Source organism: Labrus mixtus, chromosome 9 (assembly GCF_963584025.1).
Source record: "Labrus mixtus chromosome 9, fLabMix1.1, whole genome shotgun sequence".
Classification (NCBI taxonomy): domain Eukaryota; kingdom Metazoa; phylum Chordata; class Actinopteri; order Labriformes; family Labridae; genus Labrus; species Labrus mixtus.
In genome coordinates this window covers 24,012,260-24,036,767 of record NC_083620.1, presented here as the reverse complement: position 1 = coordinate 24,036,767, position 24,508 = coordinate 24,012,260, and the positions used below count along the sequence as shown (strand labels likewise).

Here is a 24,508-nt window from a genome sequence, read left to right as displayed (position 1 = left end):
ACACTTTAGTGCTGCTGCAGTATCTCTGAGGTAAAACACATTTACTTTTCAGTGAGCAAAAATATAATTAAATAAAACTCTGAGCAGATCAGAGGCTACATTTTTAAGGGATCTGTTGAATGAGTGTGAAAGTGCATGACAGTATTTTTCTATGTGGAATAGTTCTGGTTTCGTTTTGTAGTCTGAGTAGAACTGACTCATCCATTTGAGCAGACGCTGGTTGCAAGCAGGAAAAAAATGTGGAGAGCCAAAGACGTAGCATGCATTTGTTGAAAAGCAACCCATCTGCTATCGAGTAATAACAAATGATCCATTTATTCCTCGTAATACATTTGCATTTTATTGAAGATTACCAAAGTGAACATGTTTAGTGTACAGCTCATAAATAGACATACATATAAAGTTCAAGTATTGTTTTTTTTTTTAGCATTAACCAGGTCATTATCGTTCTAAAATATTCTAAAATATGACATCTGCTCCTGAAGATCAAATATCAGTCACTCTACTTGGTTTAATGCATAAAGGGTTCATGTTAGACACTCCCTCCAAACCTGCAGAAAGGAGAACATTAAAACATTATCCAAGCATATTCAGTCATACAGTGTGTTGGAAAAAGCTCATCTGACAGTCAATCGTTCAGTACCTGTGTTGCCGCTCTGTGGACGATGGAATGTCTCGCCGCCAGTATGTCGATGTCTCTCGAGTAACCACCTCCGATGACGGCAGCCACAGGAACACCTCGACTCACCACAGTCTTCAACACGTACAGATCTCTCTGATACAGCCCTACGAGACGCTCACAGTCAGTAAGACGAGAGCAGATATGACGTGTTGGTGCCAATACTGGAGTGTTCGAGGATTTCACTCACCGTGGTCAGTCAGACGCAGCCTCCCGAGTTCATCTTCACAATGAGGGTCGACACCGGCATCATACAGGACCAGGTCTGGACGAAAAGTCTCCAGCAAGCAGGGGAGGTGAGTTTCAACTGTGAGAACATCATCAGATATGATTAAAGGTTCACCAAAGACATGCTTCATTTAAAGATATTCTTGTAAGCTGACTATATATTTGTACTAATTCAGAGTTCTTTAGTAAGTTTTTTTATTTTTGGTTCATTCATTTTAACTTATTTAGAGATCAGCAACAAGAAAACACAAACAAATTTAAAGATTTCAGTGCTGAAATTATGATTAGATGATTTCCCTGCATCATAATTTGAATCTTATAATTAAACACATGTTATTATAGGAGATGACAGCTTGCCTGTGGAGAGGTACTCCTTGTCTTCAAGCCCATCCTCCAAGCTAACATCGAGGTCACTCTGTTGTTTGCGCAGGGGGAAGTTTTTCCCACAGTGCACTGAGAACGTAAACACACGCGGCTCCTCTTTAAAAATGAAAGCCGTGCCGTCACCCTGTTGGATGTAGAAGACGGAAGCTTTACATTTGAAAAGAACACAGAAAATGTTGTTCATTGGAAGTGTTGAAACAATTTCACAGCATTAATAGCGAGATATAAAAGCTAAAGCTACCTGATGCACATCTAGATCAACAATTAGAACCTTCCTTTTGGACGAGGAGGTTCCCATCAGGTGTTTGGCTGCGACTGCTAAATCATTAAGGAGACAGAAACCCGAGCCAAAGCTTGGAAAAGCATGATGGGTTCCTCCTGCAGTGCTGCAGGCCAATCCCCTCTGCAGAGCCACTTGAGCGGCAAGAACAGTCCCACCTGTCACCAAGAGAGGAGGCGGAGTCAGTGTGATCTCTTCGCCGCTCTGTCAGCTGTGAAATCATCAAGTGACTCGGGACGTTCTTCTCACCTGTTTCATATCGACAGCGGCTCACGATGCCTTCACTCCAGGGGAAACCTGTCCTCCTCTGTTCCTGCTCATTTACTTTCCCATTTATGAAGCTGTTCAAGTATTCCTCCGTGTGCACACAGCTGAGTAATTCTTGAGAGGCTATTTGAGGGAGCCAAACCTACTGTGAAGAAGGAAAGGTGCTTTAATAGGAAATGTCTGGGAAAAAGGCTTTCAGTAATACAATAATACCAAACACATGATGAACATAGAAAAGCAAGTGTGGGTGTACTGGAAACCTGTAAATGGGTGATATGAAAACCACATCCAAAAGACATTTACACAACAAACATGCAACAAAACAAAACAACCTCATGCAAACTGTGCAACAGTATGAAAAACAGACATAAAACAAAGGTGCATATATTTAACATTACATTACAATCACAGATGACTGTATACCCATATGTATGATCTGTTCAGGACTCGTTGCAGTGTAGACTTAAAATCCTATCAGTCATTGCTATAATCTTTACTTTTACCTCCTGCAACTAACAGTGGTGCTCATTATCAATTAACCTCACAGTGTTTTGTAAATGGTAAACTGTCTGGTCTAATAAAATGAAAAGAGCAACATGTCTTACCAAAACAGAAAAACTTACAATTTAAACAGAGAAAAATGTAACATTCATTTTCCATTGACTATATTAGCTGGCAAGATGTTCTTATTTCGATGCTTAATAATAAAAGTTATCCTCAAAGATATATTGTTAATTTGAACTCACCTGATTCTCTGCAATGACCTGATCTTTCAGTAAACACTGTAAAACTCGGGGGAACTTTCCCATGGGGAACCTGTGGTTGGGAGGAAGGTCACACACATACTTCCTGTGATGAATTATGGGAAGTCCGCTGGATTCAAGTCTTACCTGCAAAGGTGAAGAAAAAAAAATCCCTATGAGGTCAGTTTAAATTCAGCGCGTTGTGTTAGTGATTTTGATTATTTGTAGTCTTACTATTTCAGCGTGGAAACTTCTGCAGGAGGTGAAAGCTGCAGCAACCAGCCGGCCGACTTGAACGCGAACTGTTTTAGAAAAGATTTGTTTCGTGCAGGTCATTTCTCTGACTGACGTGTGCATTACATGAATCACCTGTACGACACTGTCATGATGTTATGAAACTGCAGGCTGCTGAAGGTGTCCTGTTTGTTGACGGAAGTGTGGCTGTTTTTGCACACTGTAACACCGCCATCTGCTGTCATGGAGTGAAATAACATACTGTTTGACAATTACTTAGTTAGATCTTCTGAATTGTGACATGGTTAAATACCACCATCTTCTGAATACAACAGCATTGTAGTCCTAACCAAAAAGCGAGCCTGGAACTTACGGAAATAAAAATAAGTAAATATGTGCCTAATTTAAAAAATAAAATAAAAAAAACCGAATTGTTTGTAGGCCAACAGGTCGGTCAGAAGGACTCTGACATGCTGGTTTAATGAAATGCCGTAGCCTATAGCCTACTGCTGTATTCCAGGTTTGCAAAATTATAAACATATAATCTGTTTTCAGAAGTTTCATCTCTTCTTGAAACAGCTGAAAAGAAAAGGAAGCCATATTTACATTTAATACATTATTTTCTAACATTTCTTACAAGGAGGTAAAAAGATAGAAACTATGCATGTTTTGCTAGAAGTCAGCTAGTAGCCTACTGATTTTCCTGATATATATCATTAGCCTATAGCCTACTTATAATACAGTGTGATATAATACAGCCATGGCCTAAACGTTATCAGAAGTTAATGTAAGCTAATAAGTAGCTGGATGCTCATTGTTGCTGTCTTATGGTAGCTAAATAAGTTTTTTTTTTGGTTATGTGTCGTAGTCCCCCCCCGACCATTTAAAATATATCCCTGTGTCCCTCTTTAGCCTACTATTGTGCACATATTTTCAGGCAGGTAAGCCATGGACTCTTTTTATGTGCTGTAGCAGCCACTGACAACTTCAGAGCATTTCACTTATTGGGATGCAGAAATAAATAAAAAATGAACACTCAAGTTTATCCAAAATAAATTGCCCACCTTCCTTTTAAACCAGAAAACGAAGTACTGTTAAGAGTAATACTTTTAACAGTATATGACCTATGAGGAAACATCTTTCAAATAAAGATTTGATGAGTTAAAATCTTTTCAGCCATCCACCCCATCTGTCCTATCATATCCAAACAGCTGACATTATTTCATATCCTATCATATTGGATTTCATATCCTGTCAAAAATGATCATATCCCATGAAAATCTGCACACATTTTCTGCATTATTCCTGAGAGCAGGGACAGGATGGGTGGAGCCCGCTTTGGTCAATTATTATTCAAGAGGCTTCCTTCACTCAGATTTGAAATTTTCAACTTCTAACCCAAGACAAATTCTTCATCCTCTCTCGTGTATTTACCAAAAACAACGCGAGTGGTTATTTTTCTCTGTATGTTTTCTCTGTGATTCTTTGAATTCTGACCATGTTCCTCCTCCTCCTCCTCCTCCTCTCTGTCCTCCTCTTCAGTCTCCACTGTCACCTCTCCTCCTGTCAGGCGAGAGCGTGCTGCTGCCAATCTGGTTATGTGGCAGAGCTTCGTTCATGGAGTCACACTGATATCATGTCAAAGTCTGTCTTCACTCCCTTGTGTTACAGTTAGGGTAAGTGATGTCTTGCAAATGATGCACTTGTGATTTTAAATGATCCAGGAAGCTCTCAATACTTTTAATTTCACATATAGGGTTTTTTTTTTTTCATATAGGAAAATGCTCCTTTTTATAAACTGAAGGTTTAAAATGCCTCGCTTGATTTCTCACTGTTCCTAACTTGCCTTTGATTAGCTACTTTTGTGTCAGGTTTTGCCTCTCCATCTGTCTCTGTTTTACATTGCTGCCAGGCAGCTCAAGGCGCTGTCTGGTGTACTGTCGGCTGTGGGGTACTCCCATGAGAGCGCGTATGTGTGTCTGCAAGATGCGGATTAAAGCAGCCCCCACTTTTAGGGGCTGGTTTACTCGAGGGCTGATAAGACTACAGAGGAGCGTGTTGGCCCCAGGTGCAGGGGACAGGTCTGCTCATAATAGAGAGAATCAATTATGGACTTCAGCCTTGTTGAAGGCATTTCATAAAGAGAGAGAGGAAGGAAGGAGGAAAGAGGAGTCTCTGTCTTTAGAAAACATTCCTGTCTTGATGATTGCTGTCTTTGTGTAGCAGATAAAGGTTAAATTAACACAGAGCATGAAAGACTCTCGCAATAGATTTTTTTTTTCATTCAGAAGTCAATGAAAACAATGGTTGTAGGACACCGCAGTAAAAATATATCCATATTTTATGTCACCCTTAGCACAGTGAAAGAGAAAGCACAGCTGACAGTCTGCTAGGCAGCAGCAGCCGGCTGCAGGGCAGCTGTTTGTAAAGCCTCACAGCTCTGCCCCTCATTCCTGCAAAGACAAAGGAGAGGCTGACAGCTGCTCAGCTTTGATCAGGTTTTCTTCTTCGCTTATGGAGCAAAATAATGTCATGCTGACTTAAAGCAGAGCTACTTGTCTTGTTTCAGTATTTTGAATTAAAGTCAGCTTATTCCAGGGGTCACCAAGTTGTTCCCTTGTTTTTTTTTAATGTAGCATCTAAGTGAACCAGATAAGTCAAATGGATGGAAACATCTTGGATCATATGGTCTTTGGTTCACACATGCATGGTATCAATGATTTTCTGCAATGTGTGTTTAAGCAAAAGAATAACCCTGTCATCTCTGAATGGCCCTGTCATCTTGGCATGTTTTTTCACGTTCCTCGAAGCAAACATGCTCGTTGTCCAACCCCAGAAGGGGAATGGGCGGCGTTGATGTTTGCATCAGACTCTGGATTCAAACCTACCTGTCAATTACACAACATCACAATCACAACAGTGAGCCCACAAACCCTCCGTCCCCTCACCTCCTGCTCACTGCTCCGAGCGGAAGGAATTCGCTGGTTGATTGCGAGTGCTGGCAGAGCGTGTTGCAGCAGGCGAGGACAGGGGTTGTTGTTGGAGCGAATTAATTTGTAGCTGCTCTCTGTGTGTGTGTGTGTGTGTGTGTGTGTGTGTGTGTGTGTGTGTGTGTGTGTGTGTGTGTGTGTGTGTGTGTGTGTGTGTGTGTGTGTGTGTGTGTGTGTGTGTGTGTGTGTGTGTGTGTGTGTGTGTGTGTTTGTGTGTGTGACTGTGACAGCCTGCTGCGAGGCAATCCCCCCGGTCACATGAAAGGCCGAGCTGATTCATCCCTCATGCATCCTATAGTCCTCCTATAATCACAAACAAGCAGGGAGAGAGGCTGTGAAATCACCGCGCAGTAGTATAATTCACAGTTATTTCAAACATTGTGTACTTCTCAGCTCAGTATCACTGGAAATAACATCTTTTTTTCTCTGTAGTATCACTCGTGGTATGGCACTGACATTATTGTGTAGCTGTCTGGTGAACAGCAGGAGCAGCCTGCCTCGTGTGTTGTCAGAAATTGGTCATATTTGAGCAAACTGGTCCCTCAGATAGCATGAGAGGAGCAGGAATATACACTCTTACTAAAAGCTTTGGCAAGCCTCCAGGTCTTCCTTGACTTGTGAATAAATGCTTATTGCTCTCAAGGCGTTTGACAAAGTAATGCACTTAATTTGTGTTTAAAATAAAGCATATTTAAGATTTAAAACGCCATGGGTAATATTGACACAAATATTTCAGCAGCTGATTTGATTTCTCACCAATAACTTCATTTATTTTATCCCCCTAAAGAAAATAGAGTTGGGACTGTTAAACAATGAAAGAAAATTGGTCTTTTTTTGACAAATAGATTCCTCTCTGTTGTTGATAGAAATGAAAAGTTCCTTAGGAGAGTTATAGTTGCAGTTTGGATTTTTATTACTTAAACAAAAAGTGTCATTTTAAATCCATGGTTTGCTTGTTGAAACCTCGGAAGCTTCAGATAAATATGTGCACGTTTTTTCTTTTAAAGCTTTAAACAATAGCACATGCTGACCTCATCCTTTCGGTATTGTATTCATCTGAAACAAGCTTATTCTTTCCTTTTTTTTCTGTGTATATTTGGATATCTAGTCGTTGTTTAGTTCAGAAGTTGAGGATTGAATTGATTAAAATGCTTCTTTCTTATTTCTTTTTTGTCCGGATGAGTCGTTCAGCCTCTCGGGGGTGAAAAATATGTGGGACTCTTTAAATCCAACTAAATTGTGAGATCACCTCCGTAGGTTTGTTGTTTATGGAAAAAAAAACACTCAATCTTTCTACATAGTGGGGAGATAAAGGCCATTACCTTTGCACCCACAACAACCTTGTGAGGATTGGATCAGTGTTCGGGACAGAGACTGCAGAGAGATGCGATAATGCATAACATCTGCCCATGGGTCTGTGGTATGCAGGGAATCTGTAGGGGAGTCGAAAAAGCTGCAGAGATATTGAGTCAGTCTGTGGTATTACTGGAATGTTTTCTAATGATGTTTACGTTTGGTATTGTTCTTGTCTCTTTTTAACAGCTGGGTTTGGTTCATGTTACATAAGAGCGCCACATGCAGCATATCAAAAACTCTCCCAACACATGTTCATGCACACTTTCTTCAGATATCATTCGTCTATGATGGAAAAGTTATCAGTGTAGCAGGAGGAACAGATCAACATCATTTTCCATACTGCAGATGTAATTTAACCCAGTCAGTCTGTGCCGTCTTCACAGACTCATGCTTGTTCTGCGTAGTAATAACATAACATTGCTAGCAGGCAAACCTGTAACCATACAGCCACATGTTTCAGCAACGCAGCTGGCTCCATTCTCCCCCCCCCCCACCTCACTTTAATCTCAGTGTGCCATGTGAAGACCACAGGCACTTCACTGTGTCTGCCCCGTCTTGACAGCCGCGTTGATACAGCTGATAAGGAGGCAGAGGAGAGACAGCGAGAGAAATGACAGAGCAGAGTGCGTTCCTCCAAATACACTGTCAAAGATTCTCATGTGGCTGCATGTACAGCATGTATGGTTTTAAGATGAATAGAAAACATCAGGTGTTATTGTGAGCACCTCTGCATCTCATTAACATTTCAGGTTCATGACTCACATTGAAACGGTATTTTAGTGAGACAATGACTCTCCCGTAAATGTGCTCTGTTTTTATATTGCATCAGTGCGGTGCAGTAAAAACAACAAGCCGAAGACTCTGTGCCCACCATGATCACAGGTTTCTCCGTCAGTACATTTATATGACCCAGTACCAACTTTTATGAAACATGTTGTCAGCGTTAAATCCAAGTTGGGCATGTAGTTTTCAAAAAACAAATATCTCAGTTTCAACTTTTAACTTCTTTTGGCTATTTTTGATTTGATACAGGGTTTTAAAATTTTGTACATCATCACTTTCTGTTGTTATTGAAATTTTACACGACATCCAAATGTAGTAGGAAATGGGGTTAAAATGCGGGGATTAAATGTTTATATTGTACTGATCTCCAGAAATTTGGCAGCTATCATCCACAGTTTGTTTGTATTTTACTTCGTACCTTTTCATTCAACTTATTACTTTAAATAATAGAAGAGCGTTTTCTTGTTGGGGACCATTACAAAAAAAGGAATGATCAAATGTGTTGCTGAGATACTTTAAATGTTATTATTGGATGTTCTTCTTCTCCTATAACTCCAACTGATAGACGTTTTCTAGACCGCTGTTGTAAATTAAACCCCCTGTCTTAATATTAATCACTGATTATAAATGAAATGTAATCATGTCTAAATGTCTAAAAGTTCAGTAAAAGTCCGTTCACTTAACTACTGTCGCTGATTTGCAGCTCTGAGGTGATTTTGCAGCTTCTTCTTCTTCTCTCTTTTTTTTTACAGTGCTCAGATGTCTGTGTGGACTCGCTGACAGTTCTTGTGTGCCGATGTTTCTTACACAACTTTGAGTCAAAATGTTTCATGTTTCACTGTCATATTATACAAAGACTAACGTGAAAACAGACCAGAGCAGATTAAAAAAAAAAGAATCAAATGTGTCCAACAGACTAAAAATGTTCTGTTAAAAAGTGTCTCCTCCTGGTCTGGTTTGACATCTCTAATTCATTGAAAGAGTAATCTTTACCCTCAGGTGTTGCAATTCTTCAGTGAATGGTTCATGAACTCTGTCAGTTTCAATCCCCTGTTCTCTTCCAGCTCAATTGAAATGTGAACAGACTGGGAAATTATCGTTCTTATCACTCTGTAAATCAGCCAAAAAAACAAACAGTAATATCCTCTTACTTTACATTGCTTCTTTCTGGAGGGGGTTGGCACCGGGCTTTCCTTCGCTTGAGGATTTGTGTCCTGACCTTGGTATGCGTGCCATCTCTGGCAGTGTGCTTTGGCAGTCTGTCCACGTCCCCCCGGTCTTGTCTTGACATAGTTGTCATAGCGGTGATCTGCAGCAGGAAGCCATGTTCCCATTTCATTTAATTCAACACAGCTCATCATATGATAGCATCGGTACTGAGGAGATTTCATTCCAGCCTCTAGAATACAGAGAGGCTCAAAGACCACTGATATGTTTAGGGCACTAGGACTCACTAAAATGTAAATGAGCTTTATATTTGTGAGCCATGCCGGGTCAGTTGTATTTATGTTGTTGCACAAAATGACAAACATAAACATGCTTCAAAGTTTTTACGATAAGGCTGTAATACACCACCCTTTGACTTAGACGGGACCCCCCCCCCCCCCCCCCCCCCCCCTTACAGACATTTAACATACATCTTATAGAGAAGACACCATGACAAATGTATTATGAAAAAAACAACTGGCAATTAAATGCAAACAAATCGAGTTTTCATCAAACAACCTTCAGGTGCCACCATCAGTTTTAAGTCATTATCAGGATTTGTGTGAATAAGTGTGGTATACAGTATATATTCTCTCTATGCCTAGAACAGACTTATTTTAATTCCCGATGACAGAATTGACCAAAATGTAATGATAGGCAGAAGTTTGACTAAATAGCTGCAAAACCTCAGCTGTAGTTTTCTTTTTGTCAGTTTCCTGTTAGCTAATGTTGCATGCCTACAAACTAAAGATAGTGACCATGAAAAAAAAATACATTTTCTAAATATTGACATACTTGGTGTTTTCATTGCATGTTTCCACGTGAAGAGTCCAGATCAATGCTTTGGACCTCCTGCCAAGAATAATGATGTGAGCAGAAAAAATAATGACGCTGCTGCATTACAAACACGACAATCACACCTGTCGCTCATTGGTTGTGTCATATAAGTTTGCCTGCGGGGGAATTTTTCAGACTTTTGACTGCTGCGTTCACACATCAGCTCAAATAGATCATCTTCATGCAGAAATGTACACGCATTAACTGCATGTGTGAAACACTATAAGTCTAATAGACAATAGCTATGTCTCAAAAGCACATCAGCATTTTAAAAGAAAATATATTTTTTAGGATTAAAGTTTAAGCCAGTACAAGTGTAAAGAAGCCTATCTTTACTAAACTGAACTCGAAAATGATAACAAGACGTAAGAAACCATGGAGGCAACAACAAGTCAGACTTGACCAAAGCACTGAGAGAGAATATATATTTTTGAACATATAAAAACCTTGCTCTCTTTAACTTCCTCCATCCTGTCCCAGGTGTCGTATCTGCCTTCTGTTCCCCCCACGGAAGCGAAGTCAGGGTTTTTTCATGCAGGGACACAAACATGGTTATTTTTCAGGCAGGTCCTCCCAGGTTAGCTTGTGGGAACATCCAGCTGTGTTTAAGCCAAACTGTTCTCACTCCCACTGGCCTTGGACTGTTCACCTCCACAGCTCAGACAGAACAGGCTGCTTTCATGAAGTGCAGCCAAATGGTCAAGTCACTCATCCTCAAGTCTTTTTGAAAATTAAAGTGTAAATGCTGACACAGTGAACAACACATTTTTTTCTTTTCATGTTACATTTTCTCATTTTTTTTCTACTCTTTATCTATCATTTGTGCACCTGCACCTTGCTCAGACGGAGTAAACATGACCACAGCACATTTGTCTTCTTGTTGCTCCATGGTCATACAACCCAGGAAAATGATAACTTTAAGAAAGTTTCTAATTTTTACAAAGATTTAAAAATATTCATCTATCAGAGGAATTCATATTGAGTTACACCAGTTTACTGTCAGGTTAATGAAGCCGACTCCTTTCATGCCTCCAGGAACCTTTCCGTGTAGCAATTCAGACAATTGGAGAAATGTAAACACTGATATACCCAACAAGGACATCAGGAATGTTACTCACTAGGAACAAAAGATCAGGTTTGCACACCTTATCTCGTGGGTCAAACAGTGGCCTGTTGACTCTGCTGCTGTGTCAAGCATGGATTTTCTTTTATATCCCCAAAAACAACAACAACAAATGATTTCCATATTGCATTGTATTTCACACTGTATTTCTTTAGCTGAATTTGTCGAGCCGACTCCTGATATTTTTATGCATATTTGGCTCAACGCACAACGTCACAGTCGATTTAAAATGATAGGCAAGACTTTTTTTTATTTTTAGAGAAAATTATTTATATGACTGTGTGACAGGATAATGTGAGGAGATGATGACCAATAACTTAATCTACAGCATCAAAGACACCAGTACCAATGACAAAAGACAAACTAAACAACAAAAAAAAAATGTTTTAAATGTCAACAAATTTTAAGTTGATGATTGATCAGCAGGAGGTATTTGTGTGTATTGAAGAGTGAAAATAATAAATATCATTGCATCATGAATGAGTGTAAGTGTGTGCGACTGATGTCATATAATGTTGTGAATAAAAACAGAAGAGAGAGAAAAAACAGCATTTAATTTATCTATTCCCGTATTAATCACGGTCTCTATTATTTGGAGCACCTGTTTCTGTGGCGCACAAAAAAAGGGGCCGAAATTGACCTTTAAAGAAAAAACAGGAAGAAGCTTTGAAACATTACTGAGGGAATGACAGCCACAGGCAGATTGTAAAGTATTTTATGAATGAGTGAAGTCAGTGAGCGCTCCTTTTCTCCCCCCCCCCCCCCCGGGCCAGAGGTCACACCGAGTCCAAGAGTTGATTTGTGGCCGTCGCTTCACCCAGCTCTCTCCTGGTGAGGAGACTGAAAGAAGAATGAGTGAACAAACGAATGAATGAAAGAACCCCCGGTGGTATAAAGTCAAACCCAACGTACAGACTGTGAGCTCAAGTCCTGTCCTATAGGAGCAGCAGAAACAACAAGTCCTCAGCCAATGAGCAAGCGAACGCTGTGACAAGCCCCGCTCATGTTTACTCCGAAGGCTCATCCCTCACTTTTACCCACAATTCCTATATTTCCTACACATTGCTCCTCCTACACACATTTGCGCCTCCTGCTAAATCACAACAGAACTATTGTTTTGCTCAAAATGCCTTGCCTCACATTTAGATATTGTTTTGCATTCAGGACAAAATTGGCTCGCTTTCTGATACAGACTCTAATTTCCAAGTTTTTCAGGAGATAATGTCACATAAAAATCCGAGTAAACATGCTCTTGGTTTCATTTAAGCATCAAATCCCCTCATGGAGATATCATCTTCATGTAATATGCTCCAGTAAATCATCACGGAGCTTCACAGCTTTCCCCCTTTGACTTGAAAGCATTCCTCAGCTCTCTGTTTCTCAGCCACAGGTCACTGCTGCGGTTCATCTCGCCCCCGCACAGCACAGCTCGGCCCGCTGAAGTTAGCCGTCCCTCTCTGCAGCCTGTTTTTCAGCTGGGCTGGGAACCCATTTCACCTTGTTCTTTTACAGTGCCAACCACTGCTGCTTAACACACCCCCCCTCCTCCTCCCCAACAGCCCCCCCCCCTCCTCCTCCTCCTCTGTCTCCTTTCTCCTCCCCTTTCCATCTCCCAACAAGTACACATTCTCCCTGCTCTTACGCATACTCTGAATGGTTTAGTCGCTGCTATCTGAACTCCCCTGCAGCCCCCGCAGGGAAACCCAAGAGGAGGGGGGAGATGGTTGTGATGACAAGCTCGCCTTTAGCTGAATAGGCCTATGGGGACATAAGTGTGGCTCTGCGAGGGGTTCAGACTCTCCCTGATCTCTCAGGAACAAACCTCACTGACTGTGTTTTGCCCTGATCTCAGTGACACTGTTTGGATAACACAGACGACTTCTGTCCTCTCAGCAGGTGAGTCTTTGTCCTGTCATGACTGGCAACTTCTTTATTGTAGAACTTTGAACATTTCTGTCCTGATCTGTTCTTACACTCCTTGGCTTGGAGTTGAGAAATGTATACTATAGGTTTTGCTTCTACGTGAGAGGACTTGTTCACGACCTTTCTGTCGAAAATTCTCCAGCGCTGGATGCTTTCTCCCTCCCACTCTTCTAAATAAGATGTGTTCTTGCCTCGCCTGTCAGCGCTGCCAGTTCATTTTCACTCTGTGACTTCTTCCCTTCATTTGAATCTGCTCTGCATTCATTGCGGAATAATGAGAGCCTCTTTGCATAGTGTTCTTCAAAAGAGGGGTTTTCTTGGAAGGAACCCTAATCTCGTGTTCTCTCACTTCACATTCACCATGTAGGGGCAGGTTTTACAGGAGGCACTGTACGACATTTCATTAGCTCAGGACTGAATGTTTCTCTACTGAATATGTGCAGACTGTCTGCAGACTTTTCAGCATCATTTTTTTTTCTCCAACTATAAAAAGTAACTTGAAAGTTAGATGTTGCCCTTGTCTGAGGTTTCTTTTTTATCAACCTATGCTCTGTGTGTGTGCACATGCGTGTGTGTGTCTGTGTGTCTCAAGGCCATGGTAAAGGCGCTGGCAACTGCAGCTTTCTCACAGAAACTGCAACGAACCGTGTGCAAAAATGAACTTTCTGCAGATTCTTTGTATGTTTTAAGAAAATCTTCTTTAATAACTTACTAATTTCTTGAAAACAAATATACAGTCAAGTAATAATAATAATACATTCAACTTTTATATCACTGAGTACTCAGACAATGAATAACAACAAAACAAAGAAATAGTCTAAGAGAAGGATGAAAACAGAGTTTGTTAGTGGTGGTATAGGCGATGTTGAAGAGGTGAGTTTTAAGTGTTTTTCTTAATAAAAACAAGAGGGAGAAATCATGTTGACTGCAATCAGCATTTGTTTTTGTGGAAGCTGCCTGGTTGCTCTATTATCATCTGTCTCCTGAGGAAACTCTTTGTGGTTGATCAAACTGATAATCATCTCCTTGAACGCAGAAATGCCATTCTTTGTTTTTCTGTGTGTGTGTGTGTGTGTGTTGGATGTCTCTGACCTGTCCAAGGTGTGTTTTGAAGAGGGGCTTAATGAAGGGGTGAGTGGGATGTTAACCACAGTCACATAGGGACATCTTCTTGCTCTGATGAATGGTGTAGTGAGTTGTAAATCACCGAGCTGGGAAGAGCAGTCAGATTCCTCTGCTCAGTGATGTCACCACCACCGTGTGAGAAACAGATCCAGACTTGAACGGCTCAGCCTGAGCCAGATGTTGAATTTCACAGCACGGAGAGCTGTTCAGAGCTGCATTTAGAAGCTTTACGTTACACTCTGGTTGTGTATGCTGTGAATTTGATCAGCACAGGAAACAGAAAGACATGGACACTCGATAAGAAGAACACTGAGACGTATGTACAGTCCACCTGCTTGTACCTGTGAAAATTCCCTGTTACATTCCATTTACATATTTTCTCTTCATTTCAGGATATTTGTCACATCGTTCCAACTGAGCATCTTACCGTAGATCAGAATGGCCATCCTTTATATCAAGCACAAGCACCTGTGGATTTACGTCTTGAATTATGAGAAACTGTAAATTACAAGAATAATGGAGATTCCATCCTCGGGGAATTTGGACGGACATCAGTGTTGGAAAGCTTCTGGATTTCAAAAGTTCTCACCACAGGACTTCACCTCAGAAGGCTGCGTTCTCTCGTCTGTCAACACAGCAGACCACAGAGAGGATGATCGCCGCCCTGAAGCCGAAAGTTCGCAGTTGGAGCCGGATGAGGACATAAACAATGTGAAGAACACTCACGTTGCTGTCAGTCGTAACAACGTTGAATTTGCGGAAGGTGTGTGCGTACAGCAGCCTGAACACGTGTCAGTCATTCCTGGTGAAACGTCTCCGGAAAGAAGTGCGCTGGCCTCAGCTCAGGGTCATGATGCTGGTGTTGTGTCCACACTGCTTGAGTCAAATAACAACACTTGTGGTGACTTTTCACTTTGTGTTGCTGTTGCAGAAAAGCAGTCTGACCCGGCGGTTAAAGGGAAAAAAACAAACTTTGAAAGGTTAGATTTGATCCCAAATGGACATGTATTTAAACCCCAAGAGGATCTCAATCTGGACTCTACTTCTACCATCATGCCCCCTGTGTCTGATCCAGATCTCGGCTGTAGAGCCCCGGATCTCCCTCGCATCATAAAGCACAAGCCCAGCTCCATCTCTTTCTCAAACTACACCTGCCCCCGCGCAGCCGATGGACCCACTTTTGTCATTGAGAGCTCTGAAGATGGAGAGTCTTCATCAGAGGAGGAGAGCGACCACCATGATGGTGATAACGATGAGGACGATGATGTGTTCCTTGAGCTGCCTCAGAGCAGAGAGCTGCCTGTCAATCACAGGAAAAGAAGTAAAGAGAAACAGAAGAGGAGAGACGCTGCATGTGCGCAGGGGGGAATCGATCAGATGACCAGAAACGGTGGATATGAAGCAGAGGGGGAGAGCAGAAACGATCAGGTACGCTGACATTGTTTTAAAGAATCCATAACTGAGAGCTGGTGTCAAGTTGTATATGAATCACAACGTTCACTTATTTTCAAGAAACAGTGGAGATGTATTTCACTGCAGGCTGAACTTTATTTAGTTTATTGGTTTATTTGACTCAAAGTGTTATTTGATCTCCAGAACAAATAGATTCATACAGTAGGCTATATAAGCGTAATAAAAGTAGTTCAGTAAACATCCATCAAGAATTAATGCCAAAGCATAAAACATGGGCAACTGTGAGGCGTGTGTCATGAATGAAAGAAATAGTTTAAAGTAACGTTCATTAATATGTGAAAATCGAAATGTTAGTAAATTAGTTTATTAGTCAAGTCAAGTCATATTTATTTATAAAGCACATTTAAAAACAGCAACAGCTGACCAAAGTGCTGTACAATACATTAAAAAAGAAAAAACAACTTGAGATCACAACATCCACAGGAAAGAGAGAAATATATATATGTGTATACATATATACATATATAAAGAAAGAATATATAAAGAAAGCAACAAAGGAACCTGAAAGAAACGGTCTATTCAGGACCAGAGGACGCAAATGCTAAAATATAAAAGTATGTCTTGAGACGGGATTACATTTATTTCTGTTGAAATGACAAAGAGCATATGACATGAAATCTGTCAAACTAATAGAAAAATCACATCATCACATTTCAAGAGGTGTTTGACACGTGCAAATATGCAAATAGTGTTCCACATTTATTCTAAATCAGCTTGAACTTAAAAAGAGGAAAACAAATAAACGCAAAATAAATAAAAAGACAAGTATATGGCAGTCTCAGTTATACTCAGTTACTGTTACAAAAAAATATATATATATATGTTTGATATCAAATCAGTCCAAGTCACTAAAAACAGTTCATGTAGAAATGAGATATCTTTGTTAATCTAAAGACATTTAGAATTTCGAGTAGCGTTTTTCTTTTAGCTTAATTTTCTTTTTTTTCAAGGAAAGTATCAGAGTCTTTATTTTCCAGCTCCTAACAGCTGTTACATTGTGACATAATTCATACTGTAGTAGTTGAGTGTGTAGGAGTAGAAGGAATTCACATGTGTACTGGTGAAACAAAGACACAGAGGGAATGCAAACAGCTTCTTCTTTCTCTCCGATCACTCTGCACACTCTCTGTTTTGACATAACAGGCTGTATTAGTGCTGAAGTTAGCCTTCCATTACTGAACGCTCCTTTTATCTCCAACGAGTCAGAGCACATGGAGTCTCTTTTTCACACAACCTCAACTCTGACCGTGGTTTTAACCCTCCTGTAACCTCTCAGTGCTGTTCTTTTATTGTCCTTTAAAAGCTTCATATGAACATTCATAACTATGTTCAAAATCTGTTATCCTGTTCCAGCTGGAGGGAACATATCCAGTGGCACATACCTGTCATCCTTCTCTAAACAGTCTGCAGATAATAGCCTGCATGTAAACAGGGCAGAGTACATGGCTGCTGGAGATTAGCTTCTGTGTCTGATTGTCAAGTATGTTGATGTAACGGCAGCTTTCTGTGCAGATCAAACATTGACAGAGAGTGAAAGAATCCAGGTAGCTGTGGTTTGACTTTATCAAAGGACAGGAGGTCAATGGCTTGAATGCCATCACACCACAAGCTCTGCTGACATTTGATTGGCTGCGATGCAGGCATCACAACAGAAAAGTATTTTATTTCTTATAAAAGGCTGGGAAGGGGAAAAAAAACAGCTGGTTTTGATTTTGTCTGTGAAATACAAGTGAAGGTAAGCTGTTTTCCTCAAACATCATCTGTGCATCAATACCAACATTCATGCAAGAATGTTTACATTCAGATACTTCATATACTGGTCAAGTGATGTAAAACTCATAATAAGGAAAAGAGGAATACACAGTAAATGCATCATTACAATACCATCATGTATTAGCACAAAGCAATTATAAAGTGTCAGCTGATGGTATTTACATTTTAAGAGCAGCAGGGAAGAACTGGAAAGACAGTTCTCATATAATGGGGTGCTGATGAGGGTGCTAGTCAAAACTATTAAAAATTAGCATGCTTTAAGATAAATACATTTAGAACCAGCCAAAATATAACATAAAAGCATGTTTTTTAGTCATTCACAGTCATCCAGGAGAGTCTGTGAACGTAGCTGCTGCTAACATTTGCTCTTCTTGATCTTTTCTTTTTGGAGGTTAGGATTGAATGTGCTGATCGTGGGCCATACTGTAAAAAAAAAAACTCTACATGTTTAGTATTTTGAGTGGTAGTCAGTTTGAGCAAATACTCAAGTCCAGAAGAATCAGTGATGAAAAAATGAAAAAAGATATTGGACAGTCTCTAGTCATATAAAAACATCGATACTCAATAGACTAAGAATGACTGAGCTGCAAGAAACAGGCTCATCAATTCATGACAGACATTTGAAATCTCAAATAGCTGGTCTCCTATAGGTGGAAAAGAAACCAGCACAACACATGCTTGGAGAGTGACAGGAGTATGACCTGTCTTTGCTTTAAATTACATTAAAAATAGATCCAATTAACAACCCAAGAAGTAAAAAAAATATGCAATACGACAAGATGATGAAAGCACCACTTTTACATTCATATGTTGTCAATGCATACATTTGCATTTCTGATCTAAAATAATGAAAGATACTTACAGTCAGAAAGCCTTTACTGCACTCAGGAATAATTTAAGTGGATGTTAAAATTGTGATAAAATTGAAAAAGTTACATTTCTGTGTTACATTTTGAAACAATTCCAATAAAGGTGGTTTGCTGGAATATCACATATAGGTGCAGTAGTTAGTATTAACCATATGAGGGCACTGTATGCACAGGGTTTCCACTCTCTGTGACTTTTCATGACTGCCCCCTGCTTTCATCATTTAACTCAACTATGACCAAAAAACCTCTAAAAATCCACGTTTCTCCCCTAATCCTCCTCTGCTGACATGGCTGCCGCTGTGTTCAGTTGGTGTTTTGCATGTCAGGATATTAAGAGTGTAATTTATTCCTCCATGTAGCCAGGTAGCCGTTGCCCTTTCGCATGACCGGCTGCTACATTTGGATACCTCCATGGTGATCTGTGGCACTCTCAGTGGGTGGCGCGGACTAGGCACCAAGCCCAGAGCTCACACACTTAACTCCTCATTTCCATGTCAAAGCCGCAGTGTTGAGGTTCACAATGTGGCCAATTTGCGCTGATAAAGTTATAGTCAGCTCACATTTTGTGTCCCCAGAAGATAACATTAATGCATTTATCTAAAGGATTGACTCATACCAGCTCAGTTGCCATGGTGTAAGCACTTCACACAATCGCCGGGGCCGGATCGAGGGGGAAAGGCACGGAGAGATGAATCAAGGGTAGTGTCTCACTTGAGCGTCAGACCATCTCTGGAATTTGTCTCATTCTTAGCCGAAGTGTCCACATTCCTGAGCAGCACCTTGTGGGGATGTCACTGAAAAGAGACAGTGTGAATGTGTTCCAGATTTGGCTCCAGCATGTGCCCGAACAGGGCATCTGTTTCTCCCATTAGTGTTTGTCTGACTCCAGGGGTTAATTAGGAGCTCCCAAGACCCTCAGCCTTTCATTTCCTTTTCTCTTTTTTAACTCAGAGTAAAAAAAAGATGTTCTCCAGCAAAAATCTTATAAAGATTCCCAAGATCAGGTTTTATCTCCTGATATAAAATAAATGAAATTTTTACTCACAATCCGACACCGAGGATCAGTAAAAAAAAGTTCTTCAACATTGCTTCAGGATTGGTCCGTGCTCGCAGCGTTACATTTTAAAGCCCCTCTGAGGAGTTTTTAAATGGTTAGGAAAAATAATGAAATTACAAGTAAATCCTCTTTACGGCTTAAAAAGGGAAACAAAACCACCAGCAATATTCTATTTTTTTAGTTTCTAAATAGTTATTTTAATGTCTGAACTCACTGCCACAGGGTTAAGATGTCAGATGAGATGAATCACAGTACTCTGGAAGAACAGCCTTAATTAACATTTTCCACAGCAAATATTCCTCATGAGTGATCAGTTTGACTGTGAAAAGAAAGAAGGACAAGACTGCCTTCACATGGACACTGTTGCACAGGATAAGATCAGCAAAGACATAGGAGGAAATGTTTTGTCCACACAGAGGGAGCTGTAACCGATGCAATCCAAAAGTTCCTCACATGGAAACATTAACCCAATTCAGACTGCCAGTTCAAGGTGCGATGTTTACGCCTGTATTTTCCATATTTGCGCCTTCAATATGAATGCCGCTGAGGCGTAAGGGTGATCCCGCCGCCTCTGTACTGCCATCGGAGGTGGTAACAGAGGCATAACAGGGATGAGATGGGATCAGCGGAGGAGAGCAGCGCTGTGTGTGTGCATGTTTGACTGTGTGTGTATGTGTAGCTTACTCTGAGTTGTTCTCTCTTACACAGAGACTGCTTTAGTATGTAGGAGGATTTTCTATGAAATCAATGTACCCTATTATTATAACGCTTAGATGGCAGCTTTGAGCAGAGAGCAATTATTATATATTATCAAATATATCAGTGAGTGTCTGGTTTTCTGTTGTATGGAGTGCATGCTCTCAAACAATCAGTCACAAGCTTTTTCTTTGATAGCAGACACAGAGGATTGAGCTGTCCAAACATACTGCTCACATGTCAAACCTTTATATTCACTGGTGAGTATTAGCTTGGAGGACAGCCACAGCAGAGCAAGGCAGCTTTATTTTTTCCTCTCGCTGACCCCAGTTGACCCCTCAGGCCTCAGAGGTCAGCGGGGGAATTGGCCAGATTTAGGTCATTCATCGGGGATTGAGTGGAAAAATGCACTTTCTCTAAGTGCGGGGTCAGTCAGCTGACACCGGGTGGTCAGCAGGGCGAACGGACCGTCTGGTGTCTGCTCCTTTAATTCCTCACTTTAGGAAGAATGTGGCTTTATATAATTCTTATCTTAATCTTAAAAAGTTGGTACGCTGTTAACATGTCAATTTAAAAAAATGTGACGATTTACAAAACAATTCAGCCCCAAATGTAAATGAAATCAGGACAAAGACATCAAATGATGAAACTGATCAATTTTACTGGTTTTGAAATCATTAAATGTGTTCAGTGTTAGAAATAGAAAATGGACTTGTGTGGCATGATGCCTGGAGTTGGATTCATCAAATGCAGTGCAAGTCATTTATGAAATTCAATGGAAAGATCAAGCCATAGCGACCATAACTCTCCTGTGAACGGTTGAGTTTTGAAGTATTTGGCAGGTTGGTTAGGATCAAAGAAAAGAATCAGAACTAGTTGATTGTGTCTTCAATATATCAAACTAAAGTTTGGTGCACTGGTTGTATCCTGTAGTTTATAAATTGATCTTTGTATTCTTTTCCTTGAGCAGCACTTCCCTTTAACTCTCCATATTTATCATTCATGAGCAGGTAATACAAATGAAAAGAATTGCACACTGTTCACACTGTATATGGAAATACAAGGAGGGCATACATGGAGATTAGGGTTTGGCTAAACAGAAGATGAATGTCAATATAGTGTGACATATGCTGTGATGATAATCATTATCTTCACATGATTGAATTGTGGGCCAATTTGACATGCTTTTAAAATAGCATGAAGCTGCACAACAGTGTTCAATAAATGTTAATTAACTTCTTATAACTGTTTGACAGTGGGGCTTAAGTTAGAGGGTTGACTTCCTTGTTGGATCTTCTTGTTCCAGGAAGTATCTTTGTTGATCTAGAAATTCCGCCTCCTGTTGGCTAAATTTCTCAACAACACAAACTGAACAAATTTTTCCTCTTTCAGCGATCAAATTCCAAGAGGAAGTTTCCTCTAGAAATATATGCTGTCATGTAAGTTTGTGCGATCTCAACTGCGGTTCCTGAAAAGGGTCCCATTCAGAGACCCCGTAGCATGTGACCCTCTCCAGGACTGCACTGACACGTCTCCTCTCTGTCAGATCACAGAACAACTCTGTTAATTTATGTTTTGGTGACTGAGGTGACTCCTGATGATTTATGAGGCTGGACCTGCAGATCCTCAGACACCGCTCTTGTCTGTGTGACGACGGTCTATTTATATACACCGTGTGTCTTGGGAGCAGTGAAAGCCGGTGCAGGGAATTCCATCATGCTGTGTACGGCACACATGTCTGCAGCCCTCATCCTCTGCTCTTTCACCCCCAGACACAGCGGAGGAGATCACTTTTCCATGTGTGGCAGCAGAATCGTCCCATGAAGGAGCATCTGCAATTTTACAAGATGCTTTTTTGGGTTTGCCTGTAACTCTTTGGGTTTTAGGGCAGTGTATTAAACTGACAGATGCTCTCACCTTACAGGGACGCTGTAATGTGTTAATTAGACTTCAGGAATGAAAGACATTTTTTGAACTCCCTAGTAAACCTGGTTTTAACTTTAGATTTGAATTCAGCTCTTCTCCTGGTTTTAAAATCAGATCATGTTTTATTTAAATTTGATTAAGCTGACTGATTTATTTAACCCTCCCAGGCCTTCATGATGAATTGCCAGCTTAACTTGACATACGCCTGAAAAATCTGATATGTATCCTTCATGGAGATATGTGTATATAACGTAATATATAAGTGTAGTTAATATGATCAAATACTACAGTTACGTGTTTTTACAAATTTCAATAAAGCTAATGCGGAAGATTTAAAAAAAAAATCTGAAAACGTGGTAAGAACAGCACTTCAAAAGTTGAAATTATCCAAATGTTTCCCCTAAACTACATCCAGATAAAAAGGACCAAACTGTGTGAAACTTAATTATTACTTTTTTGGAGAATAAATCTGATTTTTTTTTTTTTTTAAATAAATGTCCAAAAAAAAGCTAGTTGAAATCTTTCAAATATGGATTAAAAAACAATTTAATAAGGTGGATCAATTGTGCACAAATATGGTACATTTTTCAGACATACCCTTGAAAATTGGGATGACAAAAGACCCAAAAAGTGTATCAATATATCAATAATAATGGTTTGACTTCAATCAAATAACTCTCAGTGTTTCCCTGATTCCCACAGGAGTGTCCACAGGTGACATCTCCCTGGTCGGAGTCGATGAGCCAGCTGATGATGAAACTGGACCAGCTTCATCAGGACATAGAGGAGGCTCTGAGTGCCAGCTCCTCCCCCTCCGGCACACCCTGTACCACCCGCAAAAAACAGGTGAGAGCGTACTCTAGGCAATTTATTGATATGAAGAAAGAACGAACTGCATGTACTCTGTTATGAAGCAGCATGTGGTCAGCAGACCTTCATGGTATGTGCTCTGTCACGGTTGGTACTGTACACATTCCTGTGAGGCGTTCGCTGCATACTTGGTCATGCCTGTAAACTTCACTTAATCAATTTAGTTTGCTTTGCGGAGAGAAAATCCCATCAGATTCTGAGACCTGTAAGTAACAACAGGTGTTTAGCAGAATTGAATGTCCTGAACATTTAAAAAAAAAAGTTTTCCACATTAGACTGTCTTAAATCTTGCTGTGGTGGGCTATAATCCCACTATGTGAAGAGAATATGTTGATCTTATATAAGTCGTAACTGTGTCTGTGACTTGTGAGATTGAAGGCTATAGTCTCTCGTCCACACTGTGGGCTTTGTAAGGCCTTCTCAAAGTGACTCTCTGACTTGACTCGGTTTTATGATGTAGGTCTGCAGCCTTCAGATGTGATACTGCAGTGTACAGTGCCTAAGCAGGGTCAGAATAGTGTGGCAGGAACAGACAGCTATTGTGCCTTGCAGTTTGTGACTGAGACCATGCGACTCTGTTCTTAAAAAGGGCTCTTCTCATAGTGGCATGTTTCATGAAATATCCCACTAGAGTTAGCATTTAGGAACAAAAGTGCTCTTTTGGGCTCAATATGTATGAACAACACAGAGGAGCTATTGTGTTTGTATGATTTGGTCCATTAGGAATGGTAGAGAGAGGCTCACATGCCTCCCAGGCATCTGCATAACCATCCCAGGCATTCACTATTACTTTGCTTTAACTAATGACGGGCGACTGGGCAAGACACGACATCTTTACTGGGATGTTTGACAAGGTCATAATCTCTGTCCTCTCCAAAGAAGACCCACACATACAGGCTACTTTGTGTGCGTCTGTCAGGGCTGTATTGAGAGTGGAGATTTCACTTCCCCAGCAGTTGACCTCAGCCTCTTGTTTTCTTTTCTCTTGGCCACCGTTGAGATCATCCTGTCCCAGTCTGTCCGGCAAGAAACAAGCCGACCCAGTCCTGATTGTTGTTATTGTGATGTTGTTGCAGTGGGGTGCTGTTTCCAAGTCCACGTCAACCCAAGCCCCGACCCAGAGCGACCGAGTCCTCCGGACGGGACCAGAGAGAGAGGGATGTCCAAGCCAGGACAGGTCTTCAGCTCCTTGCAGCGCCTCGATGGGAACGAGAGCAACAAACAAGAAGACAGTAAGTTTCTCTGAGAATCAGAGCTTCCTGCAAGCAATTCATACAGATAGTATGCAGTGCAGTATATGCAAACTTGCCACTGCTGCTGTATTTCTGCTGTCCATTGCCTATCTTTAAGGATTTGAGAAACTAGATGTCTTTGGTTTTAACTGCAGAATGGGTTGCAAATGTTTTCTGTTTTTAAGCTCAAATCTAGCTCTAGCATTTTTTTGGGTGACTTACTTGACCTTCTAACTTCCTGCAATGTGAAAAGTCCTATCTGTAGCTCAGACATTTTTACATTTTGCTACGCCTTAAATAAGGTCTTTTTAATCTAAATACTAATCATGTCAGAGGAGCTTTTGTTTTGTCTTGGTGACCTGAAAGCTCTTGTTTAAATGATTCTTACAAAATATGTTCACAAGCTTTCTTGTCGGGCTTCTTAATGCATGAAATCAAACTTGGTGACATTTCA

General features: G+C 40.6%; 2 protein-coding genes and 1 long non-coding RNA gene across 3 annotated transcripts in view; 1 reads left to right on the top strand and 2 right to left on the bottom strand.

Moving 5' to 3' along the window:
- Positions 1 to 415: 415 nt before the first annotated feature.
- On the bottom strand, positions 416 to 3,114 carry hdac12 (histone deacetylase 12). Its single transcript, XM_061047011.1, has 8 exons — positions 2,816 to 3,114; positions 2,585 to 2,728; positions 1,821 to 1,980; positions 1,533 to 1,729; positions 1,265 to 1,415; positions 870 to 986; positions 644 to 786; positions 416 to 551 (listed from the first exon to the last, which is right to left on the bottom strand). Exons 1-8 carry the CDS (start codon positions 2,936 to 2,938, stop codon positions 528 to 530), a joined length of 1,059 nt encoding a protein of 352 aa, XP_060902994.1. The 5' UTR covers positions 2,939 to 3,114; the 3' UTR covers positions 416 to 527.
- Positions 3,115 to 4,278: 1,164 nt separating this feature from the next.
- LOC132980723 (uncharacterized) lies at positions 4,279 to 10,838 on the bottom strand. Its single transcript, XR_009674200.1, has 4 exons — positions 10,434 to 10,838; positions 9,096 to 9,253; positions 7,128 to 7,258; positions 4,279 to 6,108 (listed from the first exon to the last, which is right to left on the bottom strand). It is a non-coding gene; the product is annotated as an uncharacterized LOC132980723 (long non-coding RNA).
- Positions 10,839 to 12,772: 1,934 nt separating this feature from the next.
- stard13b (StAR related lipid transfer domain containing 13b) overlaps positions 12,773 to 24,508 on the top strand; it is a 63,634-nt gene continuing 51,898 nt past the window's right edge. The window contains exons 1-4 of the mRNA XM_061047007.1: positions 12,773 to 13,006; positions 14,551 to 15,586; positions 22,655 to 22,798; positions 23,899 to 24,054. Coding sequence (XP_060902990.1) covers positions 14,675 to 15,586; positions 22,655 to 22,798; positions 23,899 to 24,054 — 1,212 coding nt within the window. The 5' untranslated portion in view covers positions 12,773 to 13,006; positions 14,551 to 14,674. The remainder of the gene's footprint in view (positions 13,007 to 14,550; positions 15,587 to 22,654; positions 22,799 to 23,898; positions 24,055 to 24,508) is intronic.